At 57.6% G+C, this 27,976-nt stretch overlaps 3 protein-coding genes across 9 annotated transcripts; 1 reads left to right on the forward strand and 2 right to left on the reverse strand.

Annotated features, from left to right (window-relative positions):
• Positions 1-1,368: 1,368 nt before the first annotated feature.
• LOC129196286 (basic proline-rich protein-like) lies at positions 1,369-18,931 on the forward strand. Of its 6 annotated transcripts, XM_054803495.1 has the most exons (15): positions 9,363-9,471; positions 9,930-10,021; positions 14,048-14,155; positions 14,449-14,562; positions 14,776-14,934; positions 15,026-15,184; positions 15,370-15,461; positions 15,666-15,802; positions 15,923-16,065; positions 16,179-16,310; positions 16,587-16,703; positions 16,863-17,075; positions 17,243-17,401; positions 17,972-18,079; positions 18,542-18,931. In XM_054803495.1, the coding sequence occupies exons 1-15, from the start codon at positions 9,363-9,365 to the stop codon at positions 18,722-18,724; spliced, it is 2,025 nt and encodes a 674-aa protein (XP_054659470.1). In that variant the 3' UTR covers positions 18,725-18,931. The 6 variants fall into 6 exon arrangements, with proteins under 6 accessions (XP_054659471.1, XP_054659470.1, XP_054659474.1 ...); XM_054803499.1 differs by lacking the exon at positions 15,370-15,461 and having other exon boundaries at positions 9,403-9,471; XM_054803497.1 differs by lacking the exon at positions 9,930-10,021 and having other exon boundaries at positions 9,403-9,471.
• TOMM6 (translocase of outer mitochondrial membrane 6) lies at positions 7,429-9,389 on the reverse strand. The gene is made up of 3 exons (XM_054803507.1): positions 9,255-9,389; positions 9,069-9,170; positions 7,429-8,727 (listed from the first exon to the last, which is right to left on the reverse strand). The coding sequence occupies exons 1-2, from the start codon at positions 9,362-9,364 to the stop codon at positions 9,074-9,076; spliced, it is 207 nt and encodes a 68-aa protein (XP_054659482.1). The 5' UTR covers positions 9,365-9,389; the 3' UTR covers positions 7,429-8,727; positions 9,069-9,073.
• Positions 18,932-19,476: 545 nt separating the features above from the next.
• PRICKLE4 (prickle planar cell polarity protein 4) lies at positions 19,477-26,858 on the reverse strand. 2 transcript variants are annotated; one of them, XM_054803502.1, is made up of 8 exons: positions 26,615-26,858; positions 22,407-22,559; positions 22,102-22,209; positions 21,884-22,021; positions 21,596-21,796; positions 21,157-21,343; positions 20,663-20,980; positions 19,477-20,364 (listed from the first exon to the last, which is right to left on the reverse strand). In XM_054803502.1, the coding sequence occupies exons 2-8, from the start codon at positions 22,554-22,556 to the stop codon at positions 19,871-19,873; spliced, it is 1,596 nt and encodes a 531-aa protein (XP_054659477.1). In that variant the 5' UTR covers positions 22,557-22,559; positions 26,615-26,858; the 3' UTR covers positions 19,477-19,870. The 2 variants fall into 2 exon arrangements, with proteins under 2 accessions (XP_054659477.1, XP_054659479.1); XM_054803504.1 differs by lacking the exon at positions 26,615-26,858 and adding an exon at positions 22,656-22,761.
• Positions 26,859-27,976: the final 1,118 nt, after the last annotated feature.

Below are 27,976 nucleotides of genomic sequence, written 5' to 3' on the forward strand. Positions count from 1 at the left end.
TCAGAGTTCACATCTTTCCTCTTTGTAGGAAAAAAGTCTCACTGCAGGAAGGGGATCAGATCATGATGTTTGCCGCCCAGGGTCTGGAAAAGTGTATCGAGCTGTGCAATTCTGACACATAAGATTGCAGTCAGAATCTTGTTTTTAAAGCATCTCATTGTTAATTATGCTTGCAAAACGAAATGAGAAAGTTTGATGCTGTATATCATTCATCTCATATCAAAAAGGAATTAGGTAAGGCATGTAACAAATGAGCACAACCCCGAAATAGCAGCATTCAGCTGGCTTCAAAAACTGTCAGTCCCTGGTAATGCTGATAAAACTCCAGAAGGAACAGGTATAGTACCCTCCCCTTTAATTGCCATTCAGATTTCCAGGGTTTGAATCACAACGTCACCCAGGTATTTATTTGAACGGTTCTTGGATAGATGGAGTTGACGGCCCGAAGAGCCGTTCCTGCTGGAGAAAGGTTTCATGTTCTTCTACCAGAGAAAATATTCCCCCAGGCCTCAGCTGTCTCTGTGATACCAATTTCTTTGCCATCAGTTGAGGGCAAACCCCTGGTTGGCAAGCTTTGTCAGCAGCTCTTTCTCTCAGTGTTCCTGGGGCTGTGTGTACACTCGATGGTTTATTCTCTGGGCTGAACTGAATTGGCAGCTAAATTCACCAGGAATGTGATTTTAAAACAGTTCTGCTCTGGAGAAAGTGTGTTTAAAAACTAAAACAAAACCCTGTCATAAAACAGGAATGTACCTGTGTGTCATATCTGTTTACAGTGGCAGCGAAAACAAAGCCTATACTACCGGCTTCTGCTGCCATAACTTCGTAGACCAGGTTTATAAAGGAGTCTGAGCCCTGGCTTGCACAGCAGTGACAGCAGAAGCAGGTAGCGTGGAGGCATCTTACACTGGCAGACTAGCACTTTTTTACTAGTGTGGCTTGTTTTCCTCAGGGGAACAGGGTGGTGGTAATACCACAACGGTGGGAGACAGAGCTAGCTTCTGTTATTGCTTCTGTAATAGAAATATTCATTAATTGCGGTGTCACACAAAGCCCGGACTAACCGAAGGCAGTGAGGTTGCGTGGGTGTCGTGCGCAGAATTCAGGCTGTGAAGGCTTTATTTCTGCTGGGATATAAAGGGAAGGAATGTAGTTAAATCTCAAATTCCATGTTGAGTTTGAAAGGCTACTAAAATGTCTGTATCTGTAATCATCTTGATTTTTAGAATTCTGTGAGAAACATAGGGCCTTAGTTGACTATTTATAGTCACTTCTCAGCCTACAGTTGCACCTCAGGTGTTTTTATAATTTGGGGTTTCACATTTCATGTTTTCATCAAATCTGAATATGTAACTGCAAAGAGACATGATGTCTGTCAATCTTGATGGGTTGTTTTTTTAAAGCAGTTAACGGTGATGTAATCTTAAATAGGAGGTTCTTCCAAAAAAAAAAAAGAAAAACGGTTCCATTTTCAGGCAGAGAAGTTCTGAAAGTTTGTTTCTCTTCCTCCTTCTTCTCCTTTTATTCTTGTCAGACCATCAGACACACACTGACAACCCCTACGTTGTTGTTGGAGAGAGTGAAGAGGTAAGTTTCCCAAATACCATTCCTCTCTTTCCACTGCCACTACTTTTAATCTCCTGTCCTAGGGGCAAACGGGTCTCTCTCCCTTTGGCTGCTGTTAATCGCTTCAGCCACGCAGAGATGAGCACAGCAAACAAGAAACTTTGATTTTCTCAGAGCACAGTGTCGCGCTCGGTCTCCTCTGTCCTTAAAAGTTTCCCATTTCTTGTACGTCTGAGCAACATGCTGCTTTTTGAGCCTACAGAAACTGTCTTTTTTGACAATTAAGTATAATTTTGAGATCGTATGCTCTTTTGTTTTTTTGAGATAAGAGTTTGAAACGGCCCTACGGGAACTGATTAAAAAGTTTTAGTTTTGGTTCTCTAAATGTAGCAGGGTCTGGAAGGATTTCTTATGAATGTCTGTATATCTATGTATTTACTAGGTAGGGGATTTTTTTGCGCTACCAGTAAATAAAATTAATAAAAATGCACTAGGTCAACTTGAGATCCAATAAAAGTAAACGGGAAAGCTGAGTTGGGTTCAGCACAGGTAGAAGTTGACATTCCTGAAAGAATCCAAATCAAGTACTTGTGATTATCAGATACATGATGGATTCTTTCCTAGAGCAAAACATACGCTCTGTGAAGACTGTGTGTATCAAAAAGAAAATTAAAAGAAAAATAGTGCTCAACATTGCCTTTTTAATCTAAGAAGTAGAAGGGGAAACTGGTATTTTTCCCATCCATCTGTCCTTCCAGGCCTATCCACCCTTTAAGAGGATTATATTCTTCTAAATGACAGTGCTGGTTTACTACCAAATGGTGCATTCACTTTCTGAATCCCTTAGCTGTGCTGGCCCTGTTTATACAAAAAAATCCATAGAAAAGCAAACCATAATGCAGCATTAGTTGTTACTGCAGTGAGCTGAGACTCTTCGCTATGAATGCTCATCTTTTGACTGAGTGTTTTGCATTAATATTTGAATTCAGGTAGTAATACAGTCGTCACATGGATCGAGTGGGAAGCTGGGAGCGTACCTGTAGCCATCTGATTGCCCAAGCCGATTTTGTAGCATTTGCTGGTGACATCTTTTGACGTTAGTGGCCTCTCCATGTGACGTTAGCCTAGGTGTGCTGAGATGTGGAGATAGTGCAGTCAGAAAAACGATTGCCCTGATAGGGAAGGAATGAATTATACTTCAAAGTAAATAAACTTGCTTTTTCCAACACTGTGAGGTTTCTGTAATATTTAGCTTTTATTTGGAAGCGATAGCGTATAGCATTTTTTATGCTGTTTGGTTTATATTTGTCTACTGCAGGCTTCTTTATATAAGCATAGCCCAATGCTCTCTCCGTGGTGGACACTGTTTTATAGTGTCCTGTTTGCCAGAAATTCTGATGGGAAGTTACCTCTCTACACCAGTAAGATGAAAATACTACTTGCAATTACAGTGAAGTCCACTTAAGTGCATGCCTGACAAAGGGTAGCCTGTAACGCAAAACTTTGTCCCTCCTTTAACGGTATGGCTTCAAATCCTGCTAATATACTGATGTGTATGTGGAATAATTCCAGGTTTAGGCTCTGCTTTTGCAAACACAGGCAGATGATGTGACTTAACTCGTGCGTGGAGTTCAGTGGCCACAGTTGTGAGTTGCAAGCAAAGTGTCTGCAACATAAAAACCTTTATTTTGGTACAACTGGGAGCAGAATTGGTTTCTCTGTGTGCTGGAGTTCCTGCACTGGGGTTCCAGTCTTGCAGCAAGGAGTCAGTTGCCTTGAGAGATGCTCAGAGCAAGTGTGAGGTTCTTGGCACCTTGCAGGTTGTTGTGTGAGGGCGTAGGAAGGCACTGTACGCTGGCAGACTGTCAGCTCGTGAGCGTGCAGCCTTTGGGACAGACCTGTTCCCATCGTACCCTTACTCCAGTCAACTTGTAAGTAAATTGGCGTTCCTTAATTCTATGGTTTTAAGAAAGAAGAATCTTAATGGCCAGGTATGATACAACATCTGCTCTCATTGGAAACCACTTTATTTTAGCTAAATTTATTCCACTAGTGAGTTAGATACATAAATTTGCCTTTATGGTTTTCCCTTTACTGCCTGTGTTCCCAAGTTAAACTATGCATACCACAAAACCAGTTTCTCTTTAAAGCACTGAAAAAACAAATGTTTTTCCCCATTAGTTCTGACTAGAACAATTATCTGGTCTGGCTTTGAAGTTGTTAATGTGAGGCAGCAAACAGAATAATGCATATTAAATACTTGACGTCAGATTCTTCTGGGTGGCAGCACCGCCCCCACTTAGGGACTTCCAGACGGTTTTTTGAGTGTGGGAACAAAATTAAGAACAGTAAAAGCATTAAGCGTGTCCTGTGGACTTGCTATCAGGAGGTTCTTTTTGCTTGTAGAAGGCAAGGCTTCTAGCGTAAATATTGTCTTGATGGTAATTTAGAAACTCTCTTATTGATTATAACGTCCCCAGGCCTGAGTATGCTTAATTGCATCCCAATGAGAGAGACTAATGAAACTTGTGGCTGTTGCCAGCTTACCTCGGGATGAGCTCCAGTGAAAGTCAGTGGTGTTGCAGAATTGAGAATTACGTAAGCACGAGACAAGATAGGAAGATAGTTTTACCCGCCAGTACAGTTTTGTGAACTAATTTTGTACGATTCCTTGGATTCGGTGCCTTGTATCCAATCATATTTTGCTTGGGACAGAAATGTTGGGAAATAAGTCATGAATTTCCCCCTCCTGGCTGAAGCAGACAGATTTGTGTGTTTTTACAAGTCCTCACTATCACTGACATCATTACATTTCATATCTGTATATGAATGAAGTTTGCCAGCAAGCTCAGAAGCTAGTATTTTATTGTAGTATGTTTGAAATCTCTTGTATTTGTAATAATTCAAATAATAGCTTGTTCAAAGGCAGATTAGATTCGGCTGCTTAGATTTTCTTATGTCACCCAGGCCCCTCCAGTCAGGTCCGTAAGCTGACGTCTGTCAGAGCATGTAGCATAGAGCAAGGATTAAAAACTCCAGTGGGGTTTTTGGTAGAGTAGCTGTAGCTTTGGGAAGCACCTTCTGTTACAAACCTAATGCTAATTGCTGGTTTAGAAAAGAAGAAAAAAATACATTTCCCATTTGTCATGGCAGTATTATTTGCACAGGTTTCCTCTTAGCAGCCTAGCAAATACTGAGCAAAAGCATGCCGTGGAATTGCCTGCGTTAATTTAATATGCAACAGGTACAGTGGGGTAAGGTGGCCAAGTGTCCCTTCTTCAAAGTTAATAGTAAAATCCAAGCTCCAGCTCTGAATGCTGCCTTTTTGTGTGCGTCTGATCCCTTCAGGGTTTGGGATCAGAATAGGATGGACTTGGGTTGAGAATTTATTGCCTGTGGGAATATAAAACATCAGTTCAGTGGGTTTTTTTGGTGTCTGTTACTTTTAATATTGATACCTGTTTATTGCAGATGGGGATGTGAAACATTCCAGCAAGCTTCTACATTTGTAAACCCACCTGTTTAAATGATCAAAAGCTACATATGTTAGGGACCCGTACCCACTAATGATTATTTGTCGTAGTTGATTTTAAGGGTTTGCCTTTAGGACGCTCCTTCTGTTGTACTGATTTTTATTTTGTGCGTGTGGGTGTATGGGTTCCACTTGTTTAAAGGATGGTGGGCCAAAATGCTTTCAAAAGAGTTCTTAAGTCTTAAAAATGAGCTTTGCAACGTGCATTTCAAAGGGGGGGGGGGGGGAAGCCAGCCCAATGGGCCCAAGACTGACTTTAACCACTGTTAACTATTTATTGTTCTGAAGCTTGTGCACGATACAGAATGCACTGCAGTTCCAGCAAAGTGCTGTACCCGTCGGGTTCTTCTTGAACCGCTGTACTACTGATTTTGTGGGGAAGGAATTGGGGTGGATGAAACAGCCAGGAAAAAGAAAGCCAAGCCGACCACAGCAATAAGCTGCGATCTAAGTTTAGAAGAGACAGGAAGCGTGTGATAAGGGGACCTTGGGTGCTAGAGGATTGCGTGTTTTGCAGGCAGAGACATGAACAAAATCCAAACACAGTCTCCTTAGCAGCAACCTCCTATTGATTTTGTGGCAAAAACTTTCTCTGATCAGTAGTCTCATACTGGCAAAACGAATGGTGCTTTTCCAGTAGATATTACAGTTCCTAAGGAACAGTACCCCAAATTCTCAAGTTTTATGAAGGAGCTACCTACTTAAAGCCCACAACATCACTGTAAATGCTTTGCATAACTGGAAGTGAGAAAGGAGATGGTACAGTTGATGGCTCTACCAAGTCTGATTTGTATTTTTTAGTCTTGATAACATACGTCCAATAGAGGCTGCAGGTGGTGAATTTTATTTTCTTTTTCCCATGCTGAAGTGCTGTGCCCTGAGTTGTCAAACTAGGACTTGGTGGAATCTGGAGTAGAAAAGGCCTCCTCTTGTTTCTGTTCCCTGCTTTACAGCCACTTTCTCCGCGAGCATGTCTTTATGGGAGCGTGGGGCTTCTGAATGTCGCTTCTGGATCAACCACATCCCTTCAACAAGGGCAGGGTTAAGTGTGAAGTACTTAGGCTAGCCTTATTTCCTTAGATAACCATATCTGTACCATGGGGATAATTTCTACTGCTGCGACTGTGTTAGTACAAATCCGTGCCGCGTTTGTGGCTAGACAAGGTTAAACAATGTATGGCACGGGCTGGCTAGAGCTATGCACATGAGGAATGTCACCACAGGCTCGTGGTGCACTGCTGAACGGAATCGGCAGCTGAGAAATTAGGATAGCTGCCTGTGAGGCTCCTTCTCTTTTGCACAGTTAGCGTAGGCTGGGCTGCATAACTCCATACCTCTGATTTTAAGAATGGTGTTTTCATAGCGAGTGTCATCTTCACTCTCCTTACATTTATTAAATGGCATTACTAGGCCTGGCCCTTAAGGCTATTTCCTTCTGCTACAAGACAAACCACATATTTCCATATGAAAACCAAGTTTTCACCTAGTTTATCAGATGTGCAAACTACAGTGACTTACCACTGCCAACCTAGAGCCCATGTAAAAGAGAATTAGGTCCTATTTTTTTCCCTGCTTAACTTCAGCTTTGGTTAAGCAGTTACAAACTCTTTAAGCCACAGCCTTGTATACATCTAATGAGCAGTTTACAGGAAAGGAACAAGTGGGCGAGTTTGTTTCCAGTAAAACTTTTTTTAACAGCTCTGCCTTTTCATAAAAGAAACTTAAACACAGCTTAGAAACTTAAAACAGCTTCTTGGAGAGTAGTGCTGCCCAGACGAGCTGCCTTAAGGTGTGACAGGCTTGGGCAGGGTGCTGCCAGGGAGCCCCTGCTTCTGCTAATGCCCTGGAGGCTTCACTGTTGACTGGAGTAAGGGCAGAATTAAAGCTAATCTTCAGCACTTTAAAAAAGTTAATCCTGCTCTAAGTTAAGGTTGCTGGAAGGGTGCTGTTGGCAGAGGCTGGGTAGAAGACGAGTTTTCCTTCAATATGAAATCCCCTGGCAGCCCTTGTGAAAACAGGAGTGAAATGCAGCGCCGCCTTCTTGGGTGAGGAGCCAGGCTGGAGTTTGGGTGGGTTTCCTCATTTTTCAGTGACTTCTGGGGGGGCTTTAAAGTCAGAACAACCTCGAGTTTCTGCTTCAAGTTTCTGGTACTTACGTCATTAATGACTTAAGCTGATGTATGCCATGCTGTGCTCATGAATGAGACTGCCTTTGCTTCAAGGACACTCCTGGGCAGCAGCAAGTGACAAGAGAATCCAATTAATTACTGAATGTTTCTGGCAATCTGGCCAGCTGTCTCGCAGCTCAGTGCAAGCGCACTGCTCCTTAATCGCAGGTTCAGCAGCTTTTATTTTAGTCAAGGTTTGTTAATACAACATCCAGTAAGTCACCTGCGGCAGCCTGATGTACTTAACTGCATGAACTGCCCCCTGCCTGAACCCAGGCCTGGGGAGGAGATTAGTGTGTTCTAAATCAAAACTAAGATTAACCATAAAGTGACTTAATGTTCTAATTAATCCCCTTTTTCCTGCAGACACTGTTTCTGCATAACTTGGATTATCCATACTTCAAAAGAACTTCATTTCTTTACAGGATGTTAAAATAACCCACTTTGAAAGCTGCTGTTTTCAGACTCGGTATCGGTAGTGGAATGAGTTTCTCTCTGGGGCAGGGAAGGGGGCAGTTCTCAGTCACAAAACATGGAGGCAGCGCTACTTCAGAAGAATGTCTTAAAACTAAAAACCCGCGCGTAAGTGTCCAAAGAATCTGAAGCCATGTCGCAGTCCTACTGCCGTAACTGCTCAGGGCTGGGAAGTTATTCTGCTCTACAAATAGCATCTTCGAGGAGCCATCAGAGGAAATCACAGCCGCGGCTCCCGCGCCAGCCTCACGTGGTGCTTTCACTGTCCCCTGAACAGCCCCAGCGCCCACGGCTGGACTTTAACGTTGGTAACGGTGAGCTGTAGTCTCAGTCCCGGGCACTAACATGCTATGCAACACCAAATGGCGGCTTCTTCCCACACACAGCCATCATTCCTTCACAGTAAGCGTCCCAGCTTTATCTCATCCGGCCATTACCCAGGAAACCTTCTGGTGGTTAGAGTTCACCGAGGGCTTGTCACACTTTTGTTTTCCCTTGGAATCAGTAGCTGATGGGTCCTGCTTACAACCCAGCACTGGACTTGTTCCTTTGTCTTTCGGGTGTGAAATACAAATCATGTTTTTATGATTTTTTTGTAAATCTTTACTCTTTTTACACCTTGTTTTTGTAAGCTGAAGTTTCTTATTAAAAAAAAAAAATTCCAGTGGGTTATGTCATTATTCTACATAATATTTATTAAACATCGGGGGGAGGAGAGAAGAAAATTCCACGCACAATGGCTTCACATCCTTGAGAAAACTATTCTCACTGTGCCTTGCAGCATGAAATAAATTCTCTCTCTCACACTCACAAGCTTTCCCCCCCCCGTCACTGCTCCAAGCGTGACAGCTTTGAAGTGCGAGTAGCACCTCTGCAGAGAGCAGAACGTACTCCCGCGAACGTATGGAACTCGTAACGGCTCAACACATCTCTGGTCCTCGCGTGCGGGGAGGGTGAGCTCTTCTCCCTTGCAGCTCCATTTCTTCCCTGGGTCAGCAATTAAGCAGAATTAGACAGGGTTGTTTCTAGTCCAGCCTACTGCCGTACCGTACCGCGATTTAACGCAGCTCCGCGTCTCTCTGCACGAATTCAGATTCTTTCGGGCTTCGGTCACGCCTGTAGCTCCCTCCCCGTTACCTGGTCACCTCGCACGGTGCCATCCCCTTCCCGGGGGGTGCCCTGGCGTGCCCCATGGGGGCTCTGCGAGCACGGCCGCACGCCGCGGTCAGCACGGTTGGCTCAGCGGTACCTGGCGCGGGTTTTACCGCCGAGCTCCCGCTCGTCCCTGCGGCCTCCCTGGGCCCCCGCCCCGCTCCCCGGGGGCTCACCGCCGCTACGGGACGGGCTGCGGGGTCATCAGGTCGATGTCCGTCAGGTTCCGGGCGACCCAGACTCCAGCGGCGAAGAGCCCCAGGTTCACCAGCAGATTCCTGAAGGAAAGAGACGGGCAACGCTGGCTCCCGTTCCCGGCGCCCGGTCCTGCCCCCGCTCCCCCCGCCTCAAACGTTACCGACCTTCGGAAGTCGTTGCGGTCGGTGGCGAAGCGGTAGGCGCTCCGCAACCACCCGCGCAACCCCCGCGGTGCAGCCCCGGGCCCAGCAGCAGCCGCCGCCGCCGCCGCCATGTCGCCGCCTCAGCCTCACCTCGCGCCGCCGCCGCGCGATGCCGTCACTTCCGGCGCGCGGCAGCAGCAGCAGCAGCGGCGGGGAGCTCCGCGTGCAGCGCCCTCCGGTAGCGGCTCCCCGTGCAACGTGCAACGTGCAACGCGGCGGGCCGGCCTTGCACGAAGCGCGTGGCTTCCCGTGCAAAGGGGAGGGGGATGGGGATGGGGGGTGTTGTCTGCGGGGTGGCACCGGCAGCACCCGCGCCTTGCACGCTTGCGGGTGTGCCCCCTTGCACGCCGCAGCTCTGCACTGGTTGGTTTTAGAAGGTGCTGCCTGCTCGGAACCCCCCCCCACACACACACACGGTACAGCCCGGTGACCCCCCGGCTCAGCCCCGCACGCCGGGATCGGGGCTGCTGGGAGCCGGGCTGGCAGAGCGGCCGTGCGGGCAGCCGGTGCCGGTGCGGGGGGAGATGAGATACGGGGAAAAACGTGTGGAAAGCGAGGGAGCGCCCGAAGCGTTGCGTGGACCGTGACCCGGTCGGGCGTGGGGAGGTGCCTCACGGCCTCGTGTGAATTTTCCAGGTGCTGGATCCCGGCCGGGGCGGTCGCAGCCCCAAGGACGGCGCTCGGCAGGGAGCACCGGCGGTGCCCGTGGGCAGGACGGCGTTGCAGCGGTGGCGTTTGGAAAGCGTCTCTCCTGTTTCCTCTGCCCCCCCTGCCCGCGTCTGATCCTTCGTTTTCTGTCCCTCCTTCCCAAATTCTCCCTTTCCCTTCCACTCCTCCGCGCTCTTCTGCTCCGGTTTGCAGATCCCAAACCGCTCTCCCCCCACCGTGAGCCCGCTGCCCTCAGCCCCCAGCGGGCTCTGGCCTTTCCCTAGCCGGCTCCCTCGTACGACCCTTGTACGCTCCTGGCGACCCCCCTCCTCAGCCTTTGCGGCTTTGGGGGGAAAAAATATCTCCCAGGCATCGCCACCTTCCCTGGGAAATGCCCGTTTCCATCAGGAGGGGACTTCCCAACAGCAAAACTCACTTCGTTAGCGCCGTTAAGCCTTGCACGTGTGTGCCCGCTGCCAGGGCACCCTGCGCTGGCGCTGACCTGGGCATCCATCACCTTTTCTCGGTGCCCTGGTAATAATTTCCCTGTAATTGCGGCCGTCCCTGCCTTGTTTTCCACACTCTTTGACAGCAGATTATATATTGCTGTGCCCACGTGGTTCCACATCAAACAATCGGGGACGGAGGAGCCGGGGTCACCGTGACGGCCGGTTACTGGCGGGACAGGGCGTTTGCTGGGCGAGCTGGGATGAGATCGATGCACCGAGACGGGCCCTCGACCCCGCGCCAGCTCTTGTGTTCTGTGCCCGAGCTCTTGTGCCTGGAAAAAGCAGATGATGGGACAGACCTGCTGAAGTAACCTGGCCCGAGCAGAGCCGTTCGGTGCAGAGCCCCAAACCCGACGCAGTTTGCACCTTTCTGGGGTGCGCTGCGTGTCACCCAGCGCTACAGGGCCGAGTTCTTTTAAGGATGCTTTGTGGAGTGAGAACTAGCCACAGGGTTACACGGAGAGCAATCGGCATAGCTTATCTTTACCCAGAATTTCCAGCAATTAGCATAGCTTTCCTATTGCTCCCATTTCCCTGCTCCCTGAGCGCTAGCTCTCCTCCTCCTCGGGGCCACCCAGGTCACCAAGCCGGGCTCCGAAAAGAAGACGTGCACCAGCCGAGGAGCCGTGGGGTTACGGAGCCGCTTGGCTCTCAGCAGTGACGGGGGGGGTGTACGGCGACACTGGCCACCCAGGCTGCGGCCACCTTTGTCCCTGCTGCTGTATTCCTTTCCCAAACCCCAAAGAGCTAATTGATCCACCCAGTTAGTTAATTGGTTTATAGTTATTAGAGACTATAATTAATTGACCAGCTGGAAAGCTGTGTGTTATCTGCCTGGTGGGAGCAGCGTTGAGGAGCAGCCAGCGCCGATGGGCCACGGGCTGGCCCGTCCCAGCAAACAGCACTGCTCCTTTGCCGGCTTTGAAGGATTTTACTCCACCTCAGACTTTGGGCTTTCCCTTTTATCTCCTCCTTCGCTAACATTTGGCATCAGCGAGCTCATCCCGAGCTTCCCTGTTCTCCCTTATCTCCTCCTGCAAGGTCACAAACTTGTCTTCACGCTCCATGTTGATGTAGGGCTTTGCATTACTGAGCAGACCAGTTCAGACCAGCTTGTTATCAAAGTGTTCCCAGCCCCCAGCAAAACCTTCTGCTGCTGTCAGACCCTGACATGATGCAGATGTTCATTAAGCATTGGGAAGACGATGCGTCTCATCGCGGGGCCGGGCGAGATGGCTGTACCTTGTACTAGCACATCTGGCCGGTGCTAACAAACTCCTGGCAGTGCCGTTCCCTGCGGGAATGCCGGGAAATAGGGAGGAGGAGACGCTGTAGGTGCCTGGCAGAGGTGCCCAGTGCCTGGCCGCCCCAGGAGGTGATGCATCGGACTGGCAATGGGTGCGGGAAACCCTCTGAGCCGCAGCGGGCTCTTTCCCCGGGGCTGCTGGGGGGCGGCGATGCTGCAAGCAGGGCTCAAACCCGGCTGCAGTGCTAGGAGGTGAACGGACACAGGCGGCTTCAGCAGCACGTTGGCCCCAAGCAGCTCCCGGTGAACCTGGCGGTGCTGCCGCAGGCAGTCTGGTGCCGGAGCCAACCGTGCCCGGGGAGCGAGGCTGCCCGTGCGGGGAGCGGGGTGCTGGGCACGCTGCTCCTCGGCCTCCCGGCGTCGGCAAAGGTGGGTGTAATGGCAGCATCCCTTCCTGCTGGACCCTGTCCTGCCAGGGCCACTGCGCTCTCTGGATCCTCTTCTCCCCCTTCCCTTTCCCCTCCTCATCCCTGCAGGCTGTGCCAGGGCTCTGGGGGGGGCCCTGCTCCCCCACATCCCCTGGCACATGGCTGGGAGCATCCTGGGGATTGAGTGGCCGATCCAGGCGATGCTGGAGCTGGATGGAGCCAGGTGCTGGGGGTGTGGGCTCAGGGTGGTTCTGTGCCCTGGGGGTTCAGGGTCCCCCCCTTGCACGGATGCTGTGTGTCCTGGGGGCGCAGGGTCCCCCCTTGCACAGCGGAGCACAGAGGTGGGGATGAGCAGGAACGGGGGGGCTGCACCCGGGGGCTGATGCCGTGCAGAGATTGCATCAGGTCTTGCATCAAACTGCTTTAAACCAGATTTGCTGAGAGATTTTAGATAAGGGGAGGAATTCGGCTGTCCCTGGTTATCGGAGGCTGTTTCAGGAGAGGTGCTGCCTGGGGTCTGTGCAGCCCTCGGGAAATGAGGGGGGGTCTGGGGGCTCGTCCGTGGGTCCCCTCCTAGGGAGGGTTTGTTCACAGCAGCTGAGCTCCGTGCGGGGACACGCTCTGCACACAAGGGTGAAAGCTCGGGGAGGGGATCGCAGCTTGGCTTCCAAGGAAGGGAAATCAAGCACTTAGGAGGGCTCCAGGGGAGCTCCCTGGGGTGGAATTAGCACCTGGCTGCCACCAGCGATCGCTTGCTGTTGGTTTGCACTCAGCATAGTGGGGGGGGAGGTCGGGCAGCTCCAGGGGTGAGGGGCTGCAGGGAGCCGGGATGGATATGCAGGGGTCTCCATCCAATGCTCCTTGGTGCTTTGTCTTTCCGGGTGGGCAAGCTGCTTTCCAGGGCCACCTGGGACCGATCTGCCAGGTAAAACCCTGATTTGGGGACAAAAGTGGTATTTTCTCTCTTTTACCCTCGGTACCGCCCTAGCACGTTCCCCGCTGACCTGTGAGACAAAGCGTGGTGCCTGAGCTGCCGTCAACTCCTGCCAGCCTGGGTGGAGGCTGCGGGTGTTACTGGTGGCTCTGGGAGCCCAGTGCCCTGGCCAGGCTGGGGCCGGCTGGTTCAGGGTCAGAGCATCCCCTGCTCGCTGGGATGGTGGCCCTTGCCATAAGCCCTGATCTGCTGCCCCACGGTGGGGAAGCCACAAAGGCTGTTCTGGGGACCCTGGGAAATGGCCCGTTGCATCCGCAGGGTTTGAGCCCCCTCGCCCCTACAGAGAGCCCAAACCGTGCCCGTGCCAGGCTGTCCCGTGGGAGCAGCACGGGGGTAGGGACACGGGCTGGAGTGGGGCTCGCAGCCCGCTGCGGTGCCGGGCTGGCCAGGAGCACCCGGTGCACGGCTTGTCGGAGCGCTGGGGAGGGAGAGCAGCTCGGTCGGGATCCCGCGGGACAATAGTGGGGTGGTGCCGCTGGGTGCTGTGACCCGTGGGGTTTGCACAGAGTGATTGCAAAGCAATCTGCCCGCAGCAGGGGGGTTGGAACTAGATGATCTTTGAGGTCCCTTCCAACCCAAACCATTCTATGATTCTGTGATTGACACGTGGCTGCGAGTGAGCGGAGGCTCGGGCGGGCAAGGGGAGCTGCTTCAGGCAGGGTGCGGGGGTGCCCGGTGCTAAGGGAGCAGCCCCGGCATTGCCAGGACCTGTGTCCCCTTCTGGGACAGGGTAGCGTGTCCGTGTGGCCCCCAGCTCGCCCATCTCCTGGGGGTCCTTGCTGGCGGCGGTGCCGGGCAGCTGTGGAAGGGACCCAACGCTCAGGGCTCGGCAGAGCCGGCAGCGCTGCGGGTGGCACCTGGCCAGCAGCCGTCCCGAGCCGGCAGTGACGTCCTGTGGGATGTGCTCACCCTCGCCTCTCCCTTTGCAGCTGGGTGCTGACCTCCCGGGGCCCTTCTCCTCACTGGGACCCGTGCCAGGACGAGCTTTTGGCGAGATGTTCTCACCGCTGGCTTGCAGGAGGGGCTTCCCGAGGGAGGTAGGTGGTTTTGTGACCCTCCTGCTGCCACGCAGCTGGGGCTGCCAGTGTGGTTGGGAGCGGAGGAGCTTTGTGGGGCAAGGATGGGTGCTCGCTGCTCCAGCGCTCAGGATGCCAAAGAGCCGGGAGAGCATTGCCGCGGTATGGGGAAGAATTGGGAATTGTCTGGGACCTTGGCCAGGAGAGGAGGGCGGACGGGCTCTTGGCTCCCCATCCCCGCTCAGCATCCATCTGGTGCAAGGGTGAAGGTGAAGGTCTCATCCTGCTTTCATGTCCCTGTGCTCTCTCCGCAGCCCGGTCCGTGGCAGGCTGGACCACTGCCGCCCCTCGCTCACGGTCCCCAGGACGTCTGGGACGAGCTGCCCTGGGAGCACCAGCACAGGAGAGGCAGGGGCAGATGGCACCCGGTAAGGGGACAGGGCTGGGCGAGCAGCCGTGCAGTGAGGGGACACAGGGCTGTCGGGGTTCACCAACACATCCGGGGTGGCCAAAGCCGGGGGCTCCTCCAGGAGCAGGAGAAGCAGAAAGAGCTGAGAGCCACAGCGGGGAGGGGGAACGGCAGCAAAACCAAAACACCCCAGCGAGCTGCCGTCCTCGCCGGTGGCAATTTGCCATTGCAGCCCGATCTGTGGGAGCCCAGACCCTTCCCTGGCCCTGCCGACTTGCCTTGGGACGAGGAGGACAGGAGATGGGCAGACCGTGACTGTCCCCCGCCACCCCCCTGGAATGCCGGAGAACACCCAGGACCCGAGGACTGCTTCCGAGAGAACCGGCACCCGGTGAGGGGGAGGCGGGCTCGGGGGTTGTGGCAGCTGTGTGGCCGCCCCCCCGCATGCCGCCATCCTCACCGGCAGTGGTTTGCCCTTGCAGCCCGGTCCCTGGGAGCCCAGACCCTTCCCTGGCCCTGCCGACTTGCCTTGGGACGAGGACAGGAGATGGGCAGACCGCGACTGTCCCCCACCACCCCCTTGGGATGACAGAGAAGCCAACCGAGGACCTGAGGACTGCTTTGGAGAGGGCTGGCACCCGGTGAGCGGGTGGTGGGCCGGGGGGGGGCGGCGGCAGGGGCCATTCGCTGCCCTGGTGACAAGGACAGCGCACGGGGACAGGTTTCCCTGCACGATGCTGGGAGCTGCAGCAGCCCAACTTCTCCGCTCCGCAGTCGCGGCATCCCCTGTCCTGCTCTGTGCCCAAACCCACCCCCTTCCCCGCAGGAGCAGCCGCTGCCCAGCTCCGACTGCTTTGCCTGGTCTGAATTCCCACCTGAGGAGCAGCACCTACCCCGGCCCCCTGCCAGAATGCCAGGGTGGGTGCCCGTGCCGAGGGTGGGGGGCACAGGGGACACCGTGCAGCTGGGGGGTGTAGAGCAGGGGGTGGGGTGGCTCTGCTGCGGTGCACAGCCAAGGGGTGATGCAGCGTTGAGGCTGGCCCTGCTCGGGGTGGGGGGTTTTGCACCGGAGACCTCTTCCAGCCTAAATTCCCTGCCCCGGGGCTGCCTTTGCTCCTGCAGCGAGCAAGGCGGCTTCCAGGACGGCTGCCCGTCCTGGGGCTATCGTGGCCTGAGTGGGAGACGCTACCGACGCTTACGCCATATCCGCCGCGAGTTAACCTTGGTCCAGCGCCTGCCGTGTCGCTGGCCCTCCAGAGGTTTGTGCCAACCCTGTACCGGCTGCCCGGGGCTGCGAGGGGCCCCACGCCGCGCTCACCGGCATCACCCGTCCTCGGGCAGAGCAAGGAGTTGCTCCCACTGTGTTTCTCACTCCGCAGGGAAAACGCCGTCTTTCAGGTCCTCTCCTTCCCTCTCTGGGACGAGCCAGCCGGCGGCCAAAGGAGAGGCGCGGCGCCCTGACGCTCCCCAGCCACTTCCTTCCTTCAAAGGTGGTGCACAGAGCAGGGAGCAGACGGCTCAGGTTGTGGGGTTTTACTTACCCCCCCCATCCCAGCACCCAGCAGTGACCCGAGTTTGCACAGTCGGAGCCCGGTGCGGTGCCGCCGTGCCCCTAACCGGTGTGGTTTCCCCCAGAGCCCGCCGGCGGCGAGCAGGAAGGTCCCGGAGCCCCCCAGACCGGCCGACACCCCTGAGAAGAGCCCGGCCGCTGATCCCAGGGCTGTGACAGAGGCTGCGGAGCCGGAGCTGGCAGCAGGAGCGATGCCGGTAGGAGAGCACCCCTCTCCTGGGGGCAGGCAGGGATGCTCGCACCCCTGGAGGTGCCCGTCTCTTTGGCCAGTGTAACGTCTTCTCTCTCTCGTCCAGCCCTTTCGCTCTTCGCCTCGCTGTCTCTTTGCCAGGCACGGACATTTTCCTGACTCTTCTCGGGGCCGCAAAGCCCTGCGATTTCCTTTGGGTTTTGGTGCCCTGTCCATCCCGGCCCCCAGCTCTTCTCCCCAGGCCAGACGTGTGTCCTGGCCTCACGCCATCGCGTGTCCCCAGGTCGAGACGGGAGCTGGGCAGAAACCCACGGACGGCCGCGACCAGGACTCCTCTGCTTTGGAAACGGAGCCGGCGCCACCGGAGGAGAGCTCTGCGGGGCCAGAGGAGCACCTCGAGGTTTGAGCTAATGCATCTCCTCACCCCACCTAAAAGCAGTGCCCAGGGGAAGGTGGGAGCTCGCAGCCCCCTTCGCAAACCTCTCTTTTTCCCCTTGCCTGGGCGGTGTCGCCAGCCCTCTCCGTGGGCTCTGCAGTGCACCCGTAACGCTTTGCGCAGGTAGAGCCGTGCAGCCAAAGCGTCCCTGAGGCTGGCGCAGGTGGCGAGTCCCACGCCCGGGGTCCGACAGCCGCTCCGGAGCCTGCCGAGAGGGTCTGCGCAACGGCCGGCTCCGCTGGAGATGTGGGTGCTGAGCTCTGCCCGCGTTCCCAGGGACGGCAGCAGCTGCCGAGTGGAGCTGGAGAAGCCGAGGCAGGAGCTGCCCGCGATGGGGTGGGTCTCAGCACGTGGTGGGCAGCTCCGTGGCACGTCCCCCCCCTTCCCTGGGGCAGAGCCCCCCCCGAGGCCGCTGCTGCTGGCAAGGGTGTGCTGGCAGCGCTGGCTCCCCGCACTCCTGTGCAGCCGCTGCCTGCCTTCCCCAGCCGCTTTCTCTCCTACAGCTTCTTGGTGACCTTCAGCCACCCGAAAACTCGCCGGTCCCACCTGGAGCTACCGCGGAGCCCGAGGCACAGCCCAGCCAGGCTTGCTCCGATATCTGCGCCGCACCAGAGACCTCACCGGGGACCCAGCACCCTCCTGGGTCCGGTGAGACGGAGCCGGTACGGGGTCAGGGTGCCTCTGCTCCCCGGCGCTCACCCTGAGGCGTCCCCGGGTCCCTGTGCGGGGCAGGCGTCCTGGGCTCGGGAGCGCTGCCCGGATGCAGGAGCAGCGGAGGGGGATCCCTCTGGCCTCCCCGTTTGCAGGATGACGGGCTGCGGTTAAAGCGCTGCTTTGTCTGGAGGCAGAGCCTGTGTCAGCCCCGGTTCCAGCTGTGCCGGAGATGCTGATAAACGGGAGATAGCTGGGAGAAAGGCCAAAAAAATAACTAGAGGCTTGACAGCGTGCTGGAGCGCGAACAACCCTGGGACTTGAGCTTTAACGAAGCAAACGAGAGCATTGCAGAGTGGTTTAATTACTGCCTAATGGGGAGGAGAAATCTGCTAGCAGGGCGCTCAGCCGCAATGCTGCCAGGGCTGGGGTGGATGGGCAGCTCCCGCACGCGTGGGATAAGCAGGGTGACCAGTCCCTGGCTCGTACCGGGCACTGGCAGCCCCAGCGTGGCCCCAGCCTTGCCCAGTCCCTCTCCCCTTCAAAGCGTCTGACCCTTCCTCGCCTTTTCCACCGCGCAGGCTGCGGGCGGCCAGCACCAGCTCTGCTCCACGCTCCCAACGCCCTCCCTGGTCAGCGCGGACCTCCGCTCCGCCGCCGTCCTCGCCAGGAAGGAGGAGATCGAGCTGGTGAATGCCGGCGGCCGCTGGCCGAGGCGCGCGGGGGTCTGGGACCGGCTGCGGGGGGGTGGCTCACCCTAGGACCCTTTGAACCACAGGGGGAGAAGCAGTGGCAAGTGATGGGGGAACGTGAATTTGGCATTTTTGGGGTCACTGGGGAGAAACTGGGGATGAGGCTTTGGGCAACGTGCTCTAGTGGAGGGTGTCCCTGCCCGTAGCGGGGGGGTTGGAACTGGATGATCTCTGAGGTCCCTTCCAACCCAAACCAGTCTGTGATTCTGTGGAACTCCTGGGGACGGTGGGTGCAGGGGAAGGTGCTTGTGGGCAAGAAGGGGTTGGCAGGGGCTCGGATGCTGTCGGGGGGCTCGTGGGCCAGCCCTGGGGGAAAAAATAGCCCTGGCGGGGGGCTGCGTGCTGCTGGCAGGGAGGTTTTGGGGTGCCCCATGCTGACCCCGTGTCGCTCCCCTGCAGTCGTACCAGCAGTTCAGCCTGACCATCGCGGTGGTGGCCACAATGCTGCTGCAGAAGGAGCCCTCCATGGAGGCGGCGCTGGGGCTGGCGCTGAGGGCCAACCTCCGCCAGGGCCGGATCCATCACCTCCAGGAGCTGGAGGACTTCATCAACAGCTACGACTCGGCCACCCTCAGCCGCTGAGGGGGGGCCAGGGTGAGCGGCCGGACACCCCCTCTGGGTAGCAGGTGGCCGTGCCGGTGCATTGGGGTGCTGGTGGTGGCGCTGAGCCCTCGGGTCACGGTGGTATGGACGTGTTGGCACCATCCCACCATCTCTCTTGGAGATGGAGGAGGGGGGTGCTTAGTTTTAGCCCTGCCCAGACCTGTATGTGCAGCAAAAGGGGGAACTGGTTTTACTGGGTGGAGGGTGACGGAAGGGAGAGTGGCTGCAGGGAGCCCCCCCACCCCCCAGCTCTGTGCTCCATTCCTGGTTCACAGGGATGTGCCCCGAAACCCCGGGGATTGTTCTCGATTTTAAATCTCAAAATAAACCAGCCATGATCTTTGCAGCCCCTGCTCCGCCATCGCTCTGGCCTCACTCTCCGGGGCCGGCATGCACGGGGAGGGGTCCCATGGCAGACCCCCATCCCGGACCCGCTATGGGGGACCCCCAGCTGCAGCGGAGGGCAGCGGCTGCCCCCAGGGATCACACCCCTCCGGTGCCATGGTCAATGCCACAGCGACCCCGGGGTGGGGAGGGACAGGGCAGAAGTGGTGGCTCTCCTGGGTTCAGGTCTCGGCTGACCTTTATTGGAGCATCGTCTGCGGCAGCAGCAGAGCTGCCCCCCCCCCCCCCCCATCCTCCCCCACGGTGGCAGGGGGACAGGGTGCCACCAAGGATGGAGAGCATCTGGTAATGGCGCTTATCCTTCAAAGAGGTGTCCCAGGGAAGGAGCCAGCCCTGGTGGCCAGCACCCTCCCGTCCCCGTGGGTCCTTGGCAGCAGCCCCGCGGCGGGGCGATGCAGGCAGCTGCCCTTGTCTTTAAGCACCCAGCCACCCTCCCCTGCGCGCGGCTGCTCTCTGGGGCTGCCACCTTGTCAAGAGATGGGAGCCCTGGTGCGGGCTGCCGGCTCCCTGCTCCCTACCTGCTTTACCTGTTCCTAATTGCGGGAGAGGCTGGCAGGAATTGCAGGCTGTGCTCTGCCAGCAGCTGCCGGGGAGATGGATCCCAGCGGCTTCTCCCCACCAGCCTTGGGCCGCATCCAAAACGCGCTTGGAACATGTTGAGACCATGGTAGGGGCTGGCGGGATGGCAGTGGCGGTCGAGGACCCCCCCTGTCCCCGCTGCTAGGACACGCTGCAGTGCTTGCTGCTGCCCCGCGGCTTCGCCGTCCTGCCCCCAGCCCTCCCCAGGGGCTCCCTGCCCAGGGAGCTCATCGCGGGCTTGGGGATGGGCTTCCCGAAGAAGAAACCCTCTTCCTCTGAGTCCGAGTCTGAAGACGAAGAGCAGGTGGGACACCAGGAGTCATCCTCCTCCGTGATGTCCTGCAGGTCGATGTCCTCCAGCCGGGGGCTGTGCTGGGCAGGGGATGTCCCCGCTCGGAAGTGTGGGTTTCCATTGCCTGCGGGCACTCGGGGGTCCAGGCCCCCCGAAACTGGGTGGCCCAAGGCTCCAGGTTCCTTGGGACCCTCTGTGCTGGGCTGGGCGGCAGCGGGGTGGCCGGCTGGTGGTCCCAGCATCCCTGTGTGCACAGCATCCCTGCTCCGCTCCTTAGCAGCTGCTCCGTGGTCCTCCAGGCTCCTGAACGCAGGATGCAAAGGGGCCTGATCCAAAAAAGCCTCTGGAAGAAGGAAAGCAAGGATGGGTGAGGAAGGGGAAGGCTGACCCTGCCCTGCCACAGCCCCTCGTGCAGCGAGGGCTGCCTTGGGATGCAACGGAGGGTTGTACCAACCCAACCACAGCTGCCAGCGCTCTCCCTCCTGCGGGAGGTGGGCTGGAGTCTTGTCGCCGCTGCTCCAGCGCTGGGTTGGGCTGTACCCGTGCAATGTACCCCATAAAGTACCCAGGGGCTGAGCAGAGCCTGGTTTTGCTCCCACTCCCCTCCCACCACATAGCAAGTGGAGCAGTAGGATCCTTACCCGCCCCTTCCACCCGCTGCCCGCAGCCCCCGGCTGCCGAGGTGCTACCCGTCCCCGGTGCGGTCCTGCCGGTGGGACCAGCTCGGGAGAGGGGTGTCGAGTCAGGGGATGGAGCTGAAGCAAAAGCCGAGTCGGAGGAGTCGGAGGTGGTGGAGGATGCATCCCAGCCCAGGCTGCAGGTCTCGGAGCAGAAGAGCCGGCCGTGGCGGGAGGTGAGGGGCTGCCCGCGCAGTGGCTTTCGGCAGAGGCTGCAGCAGAAGCAGGCGGCTCGGGCATGCCAGTGGAGCCCTTGGTGGGTGGCCTCCTCGCTGTCGGCACCTGAGGGGCAACCGTGGGTGAGGGGGAGGCTCTTCGCACCGCTGCGTGCCAAAACCCATCCTCCGCACCGAGCCGCGGGGCTCTGGCTCCGCAGCCCTTCCAGCCCGTGTCCCGCCTGCCCGGGCAGGGAAGCCCCGCTGCGCCCTGCCCCGGGGAGGGGGAGATGGGGGCCATACCGATGGGGTCCCCGCAGGCCTGGCACGGCTCGGCGAAGAGGCTCTCGAAGCAGCCGCGGCAGCAGGGCCGGCCGCTCTTCATCACATAGCGCTGCCCGCACAGGGGCACGTCGCACTCCAGGCAGCAGAAGTGCTCCAGGTGCCAGCGCCGGCCCTCCGCCTCGATGCACTCCTCCATGAAGATCAGCTGGAAGGGGGGGAAAAAGAGCCGTCCTCTAAGCACCCGGCTAGAAAACCTACAGCCCAGAGGATGCTTTGCTGTGCCGAGGAGAGAGGAGCAGCCCCCGCGCCTCGGCACGGGGCTCTCCGCAAGGCTCAGGAAGGAACCTGTCCCCCTGCCCACCGGCAGCTCTTGTTGCGTCTGCAGCTCCTGGCCAAGCACAGGAGCTTTAACAACAGCAAAAGGGAGGTAAAAGCCTCTCCCCTGCCCGGCACCCACCTGGTCGCAGGAGGCACAGCGGGGTCGGAAGAGCTCGGCGTGGTGCCGGCCACAGTAGATCCTCCCGTCCTGCTGGAAATAGATGAGGTCCACCAGGGGCTGGTGGCAGAAGTGGCAGGAGAAGCAGGACGGATGCCAGAACTGATCCCCCAGCCGGGATGCCGAAATCCCCGGGTCTCCTTTGTTCAGCCTCCTGCCGCACTGCAAGGCAGAGGGACGCGGGGTTTGGGGCCAGGCTGGCTTTTGAGGATGGGTCATTTTTGGGGTGCTGGGAGGGGGATGTCTCACCTTCTTGCAGGGACAGCCATGGCAGGGACCCGGCACGGGACATGCCAGCCCCTGCCCCAGGGCCTCCCGTCTCCGTCGGGCGCTGAACGCACGTAGCTGCCTCCTCTCCTCCTCCGCGAGGTCGGGGCAGTACCGCTCCTGCATAGGGAGGCGGAGGTGAGGGGATGCACGGTGGGTGAAGCCCGGGGTGGGCAGCACCCGACAAATACGTGTCTTACATCGCAGTCCTGAGGAGGCAGCTGCTGCAGGAGGGCTCTGGTGCGGAGCCGGATCCTGTCGGCGGGAGAGGCAGGCTGCGGCGAGCAGGTGCTGAAGCACACCGGGACCTTGGGACGTTGCACGGGAGAGAGAAACACAAGCAGGTTTTTAGGGGGATTAAGCTGCGTTGCTTGAGGTTGCTAAATCGTGTTTCATCCCGGGGCTGGGGGTGCTGGGCTGCGGGTATCACCCGTGGATGGCACCCGCGGGGCCGGGGGAGAACGGGGAGCAAAGGGAGCCCCGTGAGAGCTGGGGTGCTGCCCACCTCGGGGGGAGCGGGGTCCACGAGGGGCTCCAGGTATTCTTCCAGGGCACAACCGGAGTCGCTGTCGGACGAGGCTGGCGGGAGGCCGGTGGCGGTGCCGCAGGGGGGAGGCTCGTCTCGCTGGGGCCATGCGGGGCTCGGCAGGGACATGGGCTGGGGAGAGAGCATCAGAGCTGCTGAGCCCCTCGGCGAGGCGGGGAGCAGGGTCCGTCCCCAGGACACGTATCATCCCACCTGCCCAGCACGGACCTGTCTCCACGTGGCAGCAGGATGAGCAGCCCCTCGTCCCAGGGAGGGACCTCGGGGCAGGTCCAGCCAGGATGATGCTCAGCACCACCACGACCCCAACGCCCTCGGCTGAACCCCTGCAGAAGTCCGAGGGCTTTTGGAGGCTGCTCCTTTCTCTGCAGGGGTTATAAGCAAACCCACGCCGAGGACATGGGTGCTCGGCAGGGCAGGGGCTTTGTCTGCTGAGATGATGAGGTGAAACGGGGCAGGGAAGACCCCGAGTGTCCGTGCTCAAGCTGGAACAGGTTTTGGGAAACGGCACCGGCCATTCTCTCACCCACAGCAGGAGATTTTCTCCAACTGCCGCCAATCCTTTGCTGGCACGGCTCATCCCTGGTCTGGCAGCCTGGCCCTGAGCGGGGCAGTGGGAGGAGACCGAGGTCTAGCCCAGTGCAGTGGAAAATAATTTATTCCCCTCGGGCTGCTATTGTTCTGCCCCGAGCGGCTGTTCCTGCCCGGGCAGCCGGCTCGCCCAGCCGCCACCACCTCGCCTGGCTAATGGTTACGCGGTGGAAACCCGTCCGGTCCCGTCCCCTCCTCCCCACGCGGCGCTTTTCAACGCTCGCTTCCTTCCTGGCTTGGCTTTCCAAAACAAAGGCGAGATGGCGATGCGGTGGCTCCTGGGGCTCCCTGGACGCCGGCCCAGAGCCCGACGCCCTCTGCCCGCGCTTCCTGCCCTGGTGTGGGGAGCGAGGGTGGGATGCGGGTGGGATGGAGCTGAGCCGCTGCTCCGGGGGCAAGTCCCAGTGCCACAACCCAACGGCCCCAGGACACCCCTGGATTCACCCCGTGCAGTGCCCACTGTGGACTGATCTACTGCTCTGGAAACTCTTTTATACAGCAAGCAGCTTGGCACGGGCTCGGGCCGAGGCCACATACCTAGATCTTCCTGCATCACTGCCACCATGAGGACCAGTTCACTCCTCCACACTGGAGTGGTATTTCTGCACGTCTGGTTTATCCCCCTGCCCACGCTGCCAGGGCCGTCCTGGCCAGCACCAGCAGCCGCATTCCCACTGCTCCCACTAAACACCTTCGACACCCCCAGCTCAGCCCCCGGTCCCAGTGTGCTCCCTCCACCACAGCTGCCCCTTCCTATGCAGCATCTTGGGGTGCTGGGATGTTGTACCCAAACGTGGCCAGCCCTGGAGCTGGGAGCAGGTGAGATCAGCCCAGGCAGCTCAGGTTTCCCTGCTGTGCACCTGGGTCAATGATTAACGCTGCAGATTGACTAATCAGTGGGAGAAAACAAAAGGGCTGCTCGCGCCTTTCCATGGTTTGGGGTTTGCCAGCCCTGGGGCAGAAGGACTGTGGGTCTGGTTGTATGGTGCTCTAAAAGCTGTGTGCAGCTCCGGGACCTGCAGCCCTGGCCTTGCTGACAGACCGCTGTACCACCGCTGGTGTTGGGCCAGTCAGCAGCCTTGGCTCTGTGGCTGTGCAGGAGGGTTGCAGGATTGCACCCTGGGGATGCTGAACGGGGACCTCGTGGGCTCGGTGACCGGTCCCAGCTCTGCTGCTGCCTTGTTTGGGTAACATATCTCTCTTTTTCCCTCCCCACGGGAGGTGGATGGTAGTCCTGGGCTGTGCTTAGCTGATTAAGCCTCCAAGCTGCATTTGTTTAATCTGTTGGGGCTTTGCTGTAATTAGACCCCTCTGCTGCTCCACGGCCCCAGCAGAGCTGGTGGTGCCTGCGTGGTCCCAGCCCCGCGGCAGGGTGCACGGGGTGCCTCGTCCCAGGGCCATCAGCAGGGAACCCGGTGGGGTGATGCTGGGGGAGAGTGGGGAGGGCAGGGCTCCTGGGTGCTCTGAATCCATGGGGCTGTGCGGGAGAGCCCAGCCCGGTTTGATGTGATTACGCTGGCTGGCAGCCGTCTGGGCTGTAGACGAGTCCCTGTAATTAGCCCCAGACGGTGACAGTGGTATGCGCCTCCCATGCTAAGGAGCCAGGCAGCCCCAACAGGTCTGTCTCCTCTGCTTCCCATCCCTGTCCCCTCGTCCTTCCTGCCCTCCCTCGCCACCTCCAGGCAGTCCTGCCATTGCCTACGAAGGGACGCAGGGATGCTCCCAGCCTGCCCCTGCGCTCAGAACCAGGGACAGGAGAGGGGACTTGGCAGGAGGGAGCTTTGGGGAGCTGCTCCTCCCTGCCAGCGCAGACCCGAGCGTTGGAGGTGCGTCCCCCCAGAAGGGACGTGCGAGGCACCAGTCGGGCAGGCTGAGCGCCACTGGCTGTCATTTGCCTGTGCTTTAAAAGCCTCTCATCCTGCCCGTGGGAGCTCCTCCGGACCACGACTGTTCAATCCCCTCATGCTTTCCAAAGGACGTGCAACGTCCCTGCCATGCCCCCCTGCTCCGCAGCCTTTTGGTGGTCGTGTGGCTGCAAACGGCCGGCTCGGTGGCCCCACAGGATCCCCGTTCCTGCTCCAAGCACATTTCTCACAGTAGCTACAACCCTTTGAAGCAGTCACAGCTCCCTGGGTGCGAGAGGCTAAAATTCACAGGAATATTAGGCTTACTTGGCTCCCCGGGAGCAGCCCCAGTCTCCAGCTGGCTACCAGAGCGTGTGTGGGCTCCCAGCCCTCTCCTGCCAAGGTCACACATTAACTTGCAGTGCAGCTACCCCAGCCCATTCGCATTCAGCGCAGCCTCCCTGTTCCCAGCACGGCCAGGGGCTGATCTGCATCTCTGCCACAGCCTTTGGTTTTCTAAAGTCACCTCTCCCTTTTCTAAGACCTGCTTTTAGACCCCTCTAGCCTATTTTTTCAGAAGCACCAAACACCTCCCCAGCTCCATGACCCCGAGGAAACACAACAGCTCCTGTCACCAAAAAGGCCAGATCCCCTTTCAAGCGCCCAAAAGCACTGGCAGCTTTCAGGGGCATGGCTCTGCGTTCACCACCTCACCCACAGGATAACCTGTTTGTGCTTAAGCTCCTGTCAACACAGCTGCAACGAAGGTACGTGGAAATAAAGATGCAGAGCAATAAAGATGCATCTCTTCTGGGGCGAGATAAGCTGAGGTCTGGCAAGGCGAGCTGGAGCAGCTAGTCCTGCAACACAGCCCAAGCCTGGCTGCCCAAGCTGGAGCCTGTCTCAGGAAGGAGCCCATGGTGGCTTTTGGACCTGCGATGGCACGAGGTGGAGCAACGGTGGGCAGCGTGGAGGGACAGGGTCAGCTCAGCCCCCCCGACTGATGCGGGATTTCAGTACCCTGCTCTGCCGTATGGCACCATGTCCTCCATGTCACCGGGGGGGCTGTGGCCTGTTGGCTCGCAGTGGGATGTTACCAGCATTGCAAAGGGCTTTTCTTAGCGTGTTTTCCCCGCACAGGCGTGGCTGGCTGCCCCGGCTCGGCGGGAGCAGTAACCCATTAACCTGCCGTAACTCAGCCATTCGTACGTCCGTGGGTACAAACCAAGACCCACCACCCCGGCTCTCCCCCGCAGCCACCGGGTTCCATCCTGGCACATCAGTGTGCAACGGGGTCCGGCCACCTCCAGTGGAAAGCTCCCCCGCCACCCCCAAACCACCCCATTCCTGCTGAATCCCAGGCGGAGGAGGGATGGCAGAGCCAACACCCCCTCCCAGAGACCCTCGCTGGCCGACGGAGCCGGGCAGCCCTGCCAGCCCCGTGCCCGCACACCTGCCCGCTCTGGGGATGGCAGAGCCTGCCACGATGGAGCGGACACCGTCCCCTGCTCTCAGGGACATTTTCCCGAAAACAAAGACAGCGGGGGCAGCGATACCGTTCCGCTCCCCCCATGTATTTCTCCCAAGGTCCAGCCAAACCCCCTCCCTCTGCCCTGGCTCGCCTCCCCTTCCCCTCACGATCCTCAGACGGGGACCCTCCCGCTTCTTCCCCAGCCCCAGCTCAGCAGGGAGCTCGGAGAACCGACCCCCGGAAACCTTTCCCGCCTCACCTACCTGCCCTTTCCCCGTGCCCCGGTGCCCGGTCTCCGTCGCTCCCAGCTCCGCCGGCCGCTCCAGCCCCGCTCCGGCCGCCGCCGTCCCGCCCTGCTCCGGAGCGGGCGAGGGAATGGAGGTTGAGCAGGGAAAACTTTACAAAGCGAAAGGAAAACATCCAAACTCAGTCAGGGAAACAATTTTTTTTTTTCTCTCTCTCTCTCTTTTTTTTTTTTTTTTTTTTTAATCTGCCTGCCCAGGAAACTGGATCTGTGTCAGCCGGGGTCCTAATTACAGGCTTTTTAGCCTAAACCTACAGAGACAGCCAATGGCAGGGAATCACAGCGGCAGGCAGGGAGGGGAAGAGCAAAGGATGGCGGAGGGGGATGTACATTAACCCTACAGGGGAAAGAGCTCTAGATGACATCTGTTTTTCTCGCTGCCTCTCATTTTCCGAGCGTCCGCGCCCTTCCCTCCATCTGCGGCTCAGTTCACCCCAGGTTGCCGTTTTGATCACTTTTATGATCCGCGCGGTGATTTATTTTCCTACCTAGATCAGAAAGAGTTGAAGCTTCATGAAAGAGGGGAAGTGTCATTACACCCCAATTTAGAGGTGGAGAAACTTTGGCTGGGCTCTCTCACAAAGGAGTTAGCCAGAGGCAAGTCAGGATGTCCCAGTTTTCGCAAGCCCTGAACACCTGACGAGTCTCCTAAAAGCCATTTAGCCCGGCTTTGGCTGCGGCAGTTGCACTGGGGCAAGAATCAGGGCAAAATTTGTCAGAGCCTCCGACGCGAGGCAGAGCCTCTTTGTTACGTTTCTGTGTATTTCTCACGTGCTGTGAGATTTTCCTGCCTGCTGGTGTAACTTTGGGGATGGGCACGGACGCAGCATCCCCCCAAAGCCCCCATCTGCAGGGACTGGACCGGACCTCTGCCACCCGCGTGGTCCGAGCAGCTCACTGCCCAGGAGCTGTGTCTCGTTTTGGGGCTCCGTTGGGAGCTCCGAGGGGTGCAGGTGGCTCGTGCATTATGTAGGTCCCTGGGACCGGGGTCAGAACTGCATTCTAAATCTGTAAAGTGACGGTAATTTGTCCGAGGAGGTGGCCAGGCTCCACGGCAAGCTGGTGGCGCTGCTGGGAGAGGCCGCGCAGGGCCGTGTTGGTGCATGAGTTATTGCACTGCTCACTGGTGGTTTATATCTCTGCAAAATCACCTGGGCAGGGAAAGATGCAGAAGGAAAAGGAGAAGGGGCAGGCGAGCATCTCCACAGGCTGCCACTCTCTGCTTCCCCACAGAGGGGTCCCATCGGGGCTGTCGAACCAGTGCTGCAGCTCCCCAGGAACCCTTTAAGGTCTCAGCTCTGTGCGGGGGAAGTTTGGCTTT

This window comes from Grus americana, chromosome 25, assembly GCF_028858705.1.
Source record: "Grus americana isolate bGruAme1 chromosome 25, bGruAme1.mat, whole genome shotgun sequence".
Lineage (NCBI taxonomy): Eukaryota > Metazoa > Chordata > Aves > Gruiformes > Gruidae > Grus > Grus americana.

Coding starts and splice junctions, on each gene's coding strand:
- TOMM6 (XM_054803507.1), bottom strand. CDS start 9,364: ATGGCGGCGGCGGCGGCGGCTGCTGCTGGGCCCGGGGCTGCACCGCGG. Junction 9,171..9,254: donor GACCGCAACGACTTCCGAAG/GTCGGTAACGTT, acceptor TCTTTCCTTCAG/GAATCTGCTGGTGAACCTGG.
- PRICKLE4 (XM_054803502.1), bottom strand. CDS start 22,556: ATGTCCCTGCCGAGCCCCGCATGGCCCCAGCGAGACGAGCCTCCCCCC. Junction 21,344..21,595: donor GCTGTGCCTCCTGCGACCAG/GTGGGTGCCGGG, acceptor CCCCCCTTCCAG/CTGATCTTCATGGAGGAGTG. Junction 20,981..21,156: donor GGCCTGCGGGGACCCCATCG/GTATGGCCCCCA, acceptor GTTGCCCCTCAG/GTGCCGACAGCGAGGAGGCC.
- LOC129196286 (XM_054803495.1), top strand. CDS start 9,363: ATGTCGCCGCCTCAGCCTCACCTCGCGCCGCCGCCGCGCGATGCCGTC. Junction 14,563..14,775: donor GCAGGGGCAGATGGCACCCG/GTAAGGGGACAG, acceptor TTGCCATTGCAG/CCCGATCTGTGGGAGCCCAG. Junction 16,311..16,586: donor TGGCAGCAGGAGCGATGCCG/GTAGGAGAGCAC, acceptor GCGTGTCCCCAG/GTCGAGACGGGAGCTGGGCA.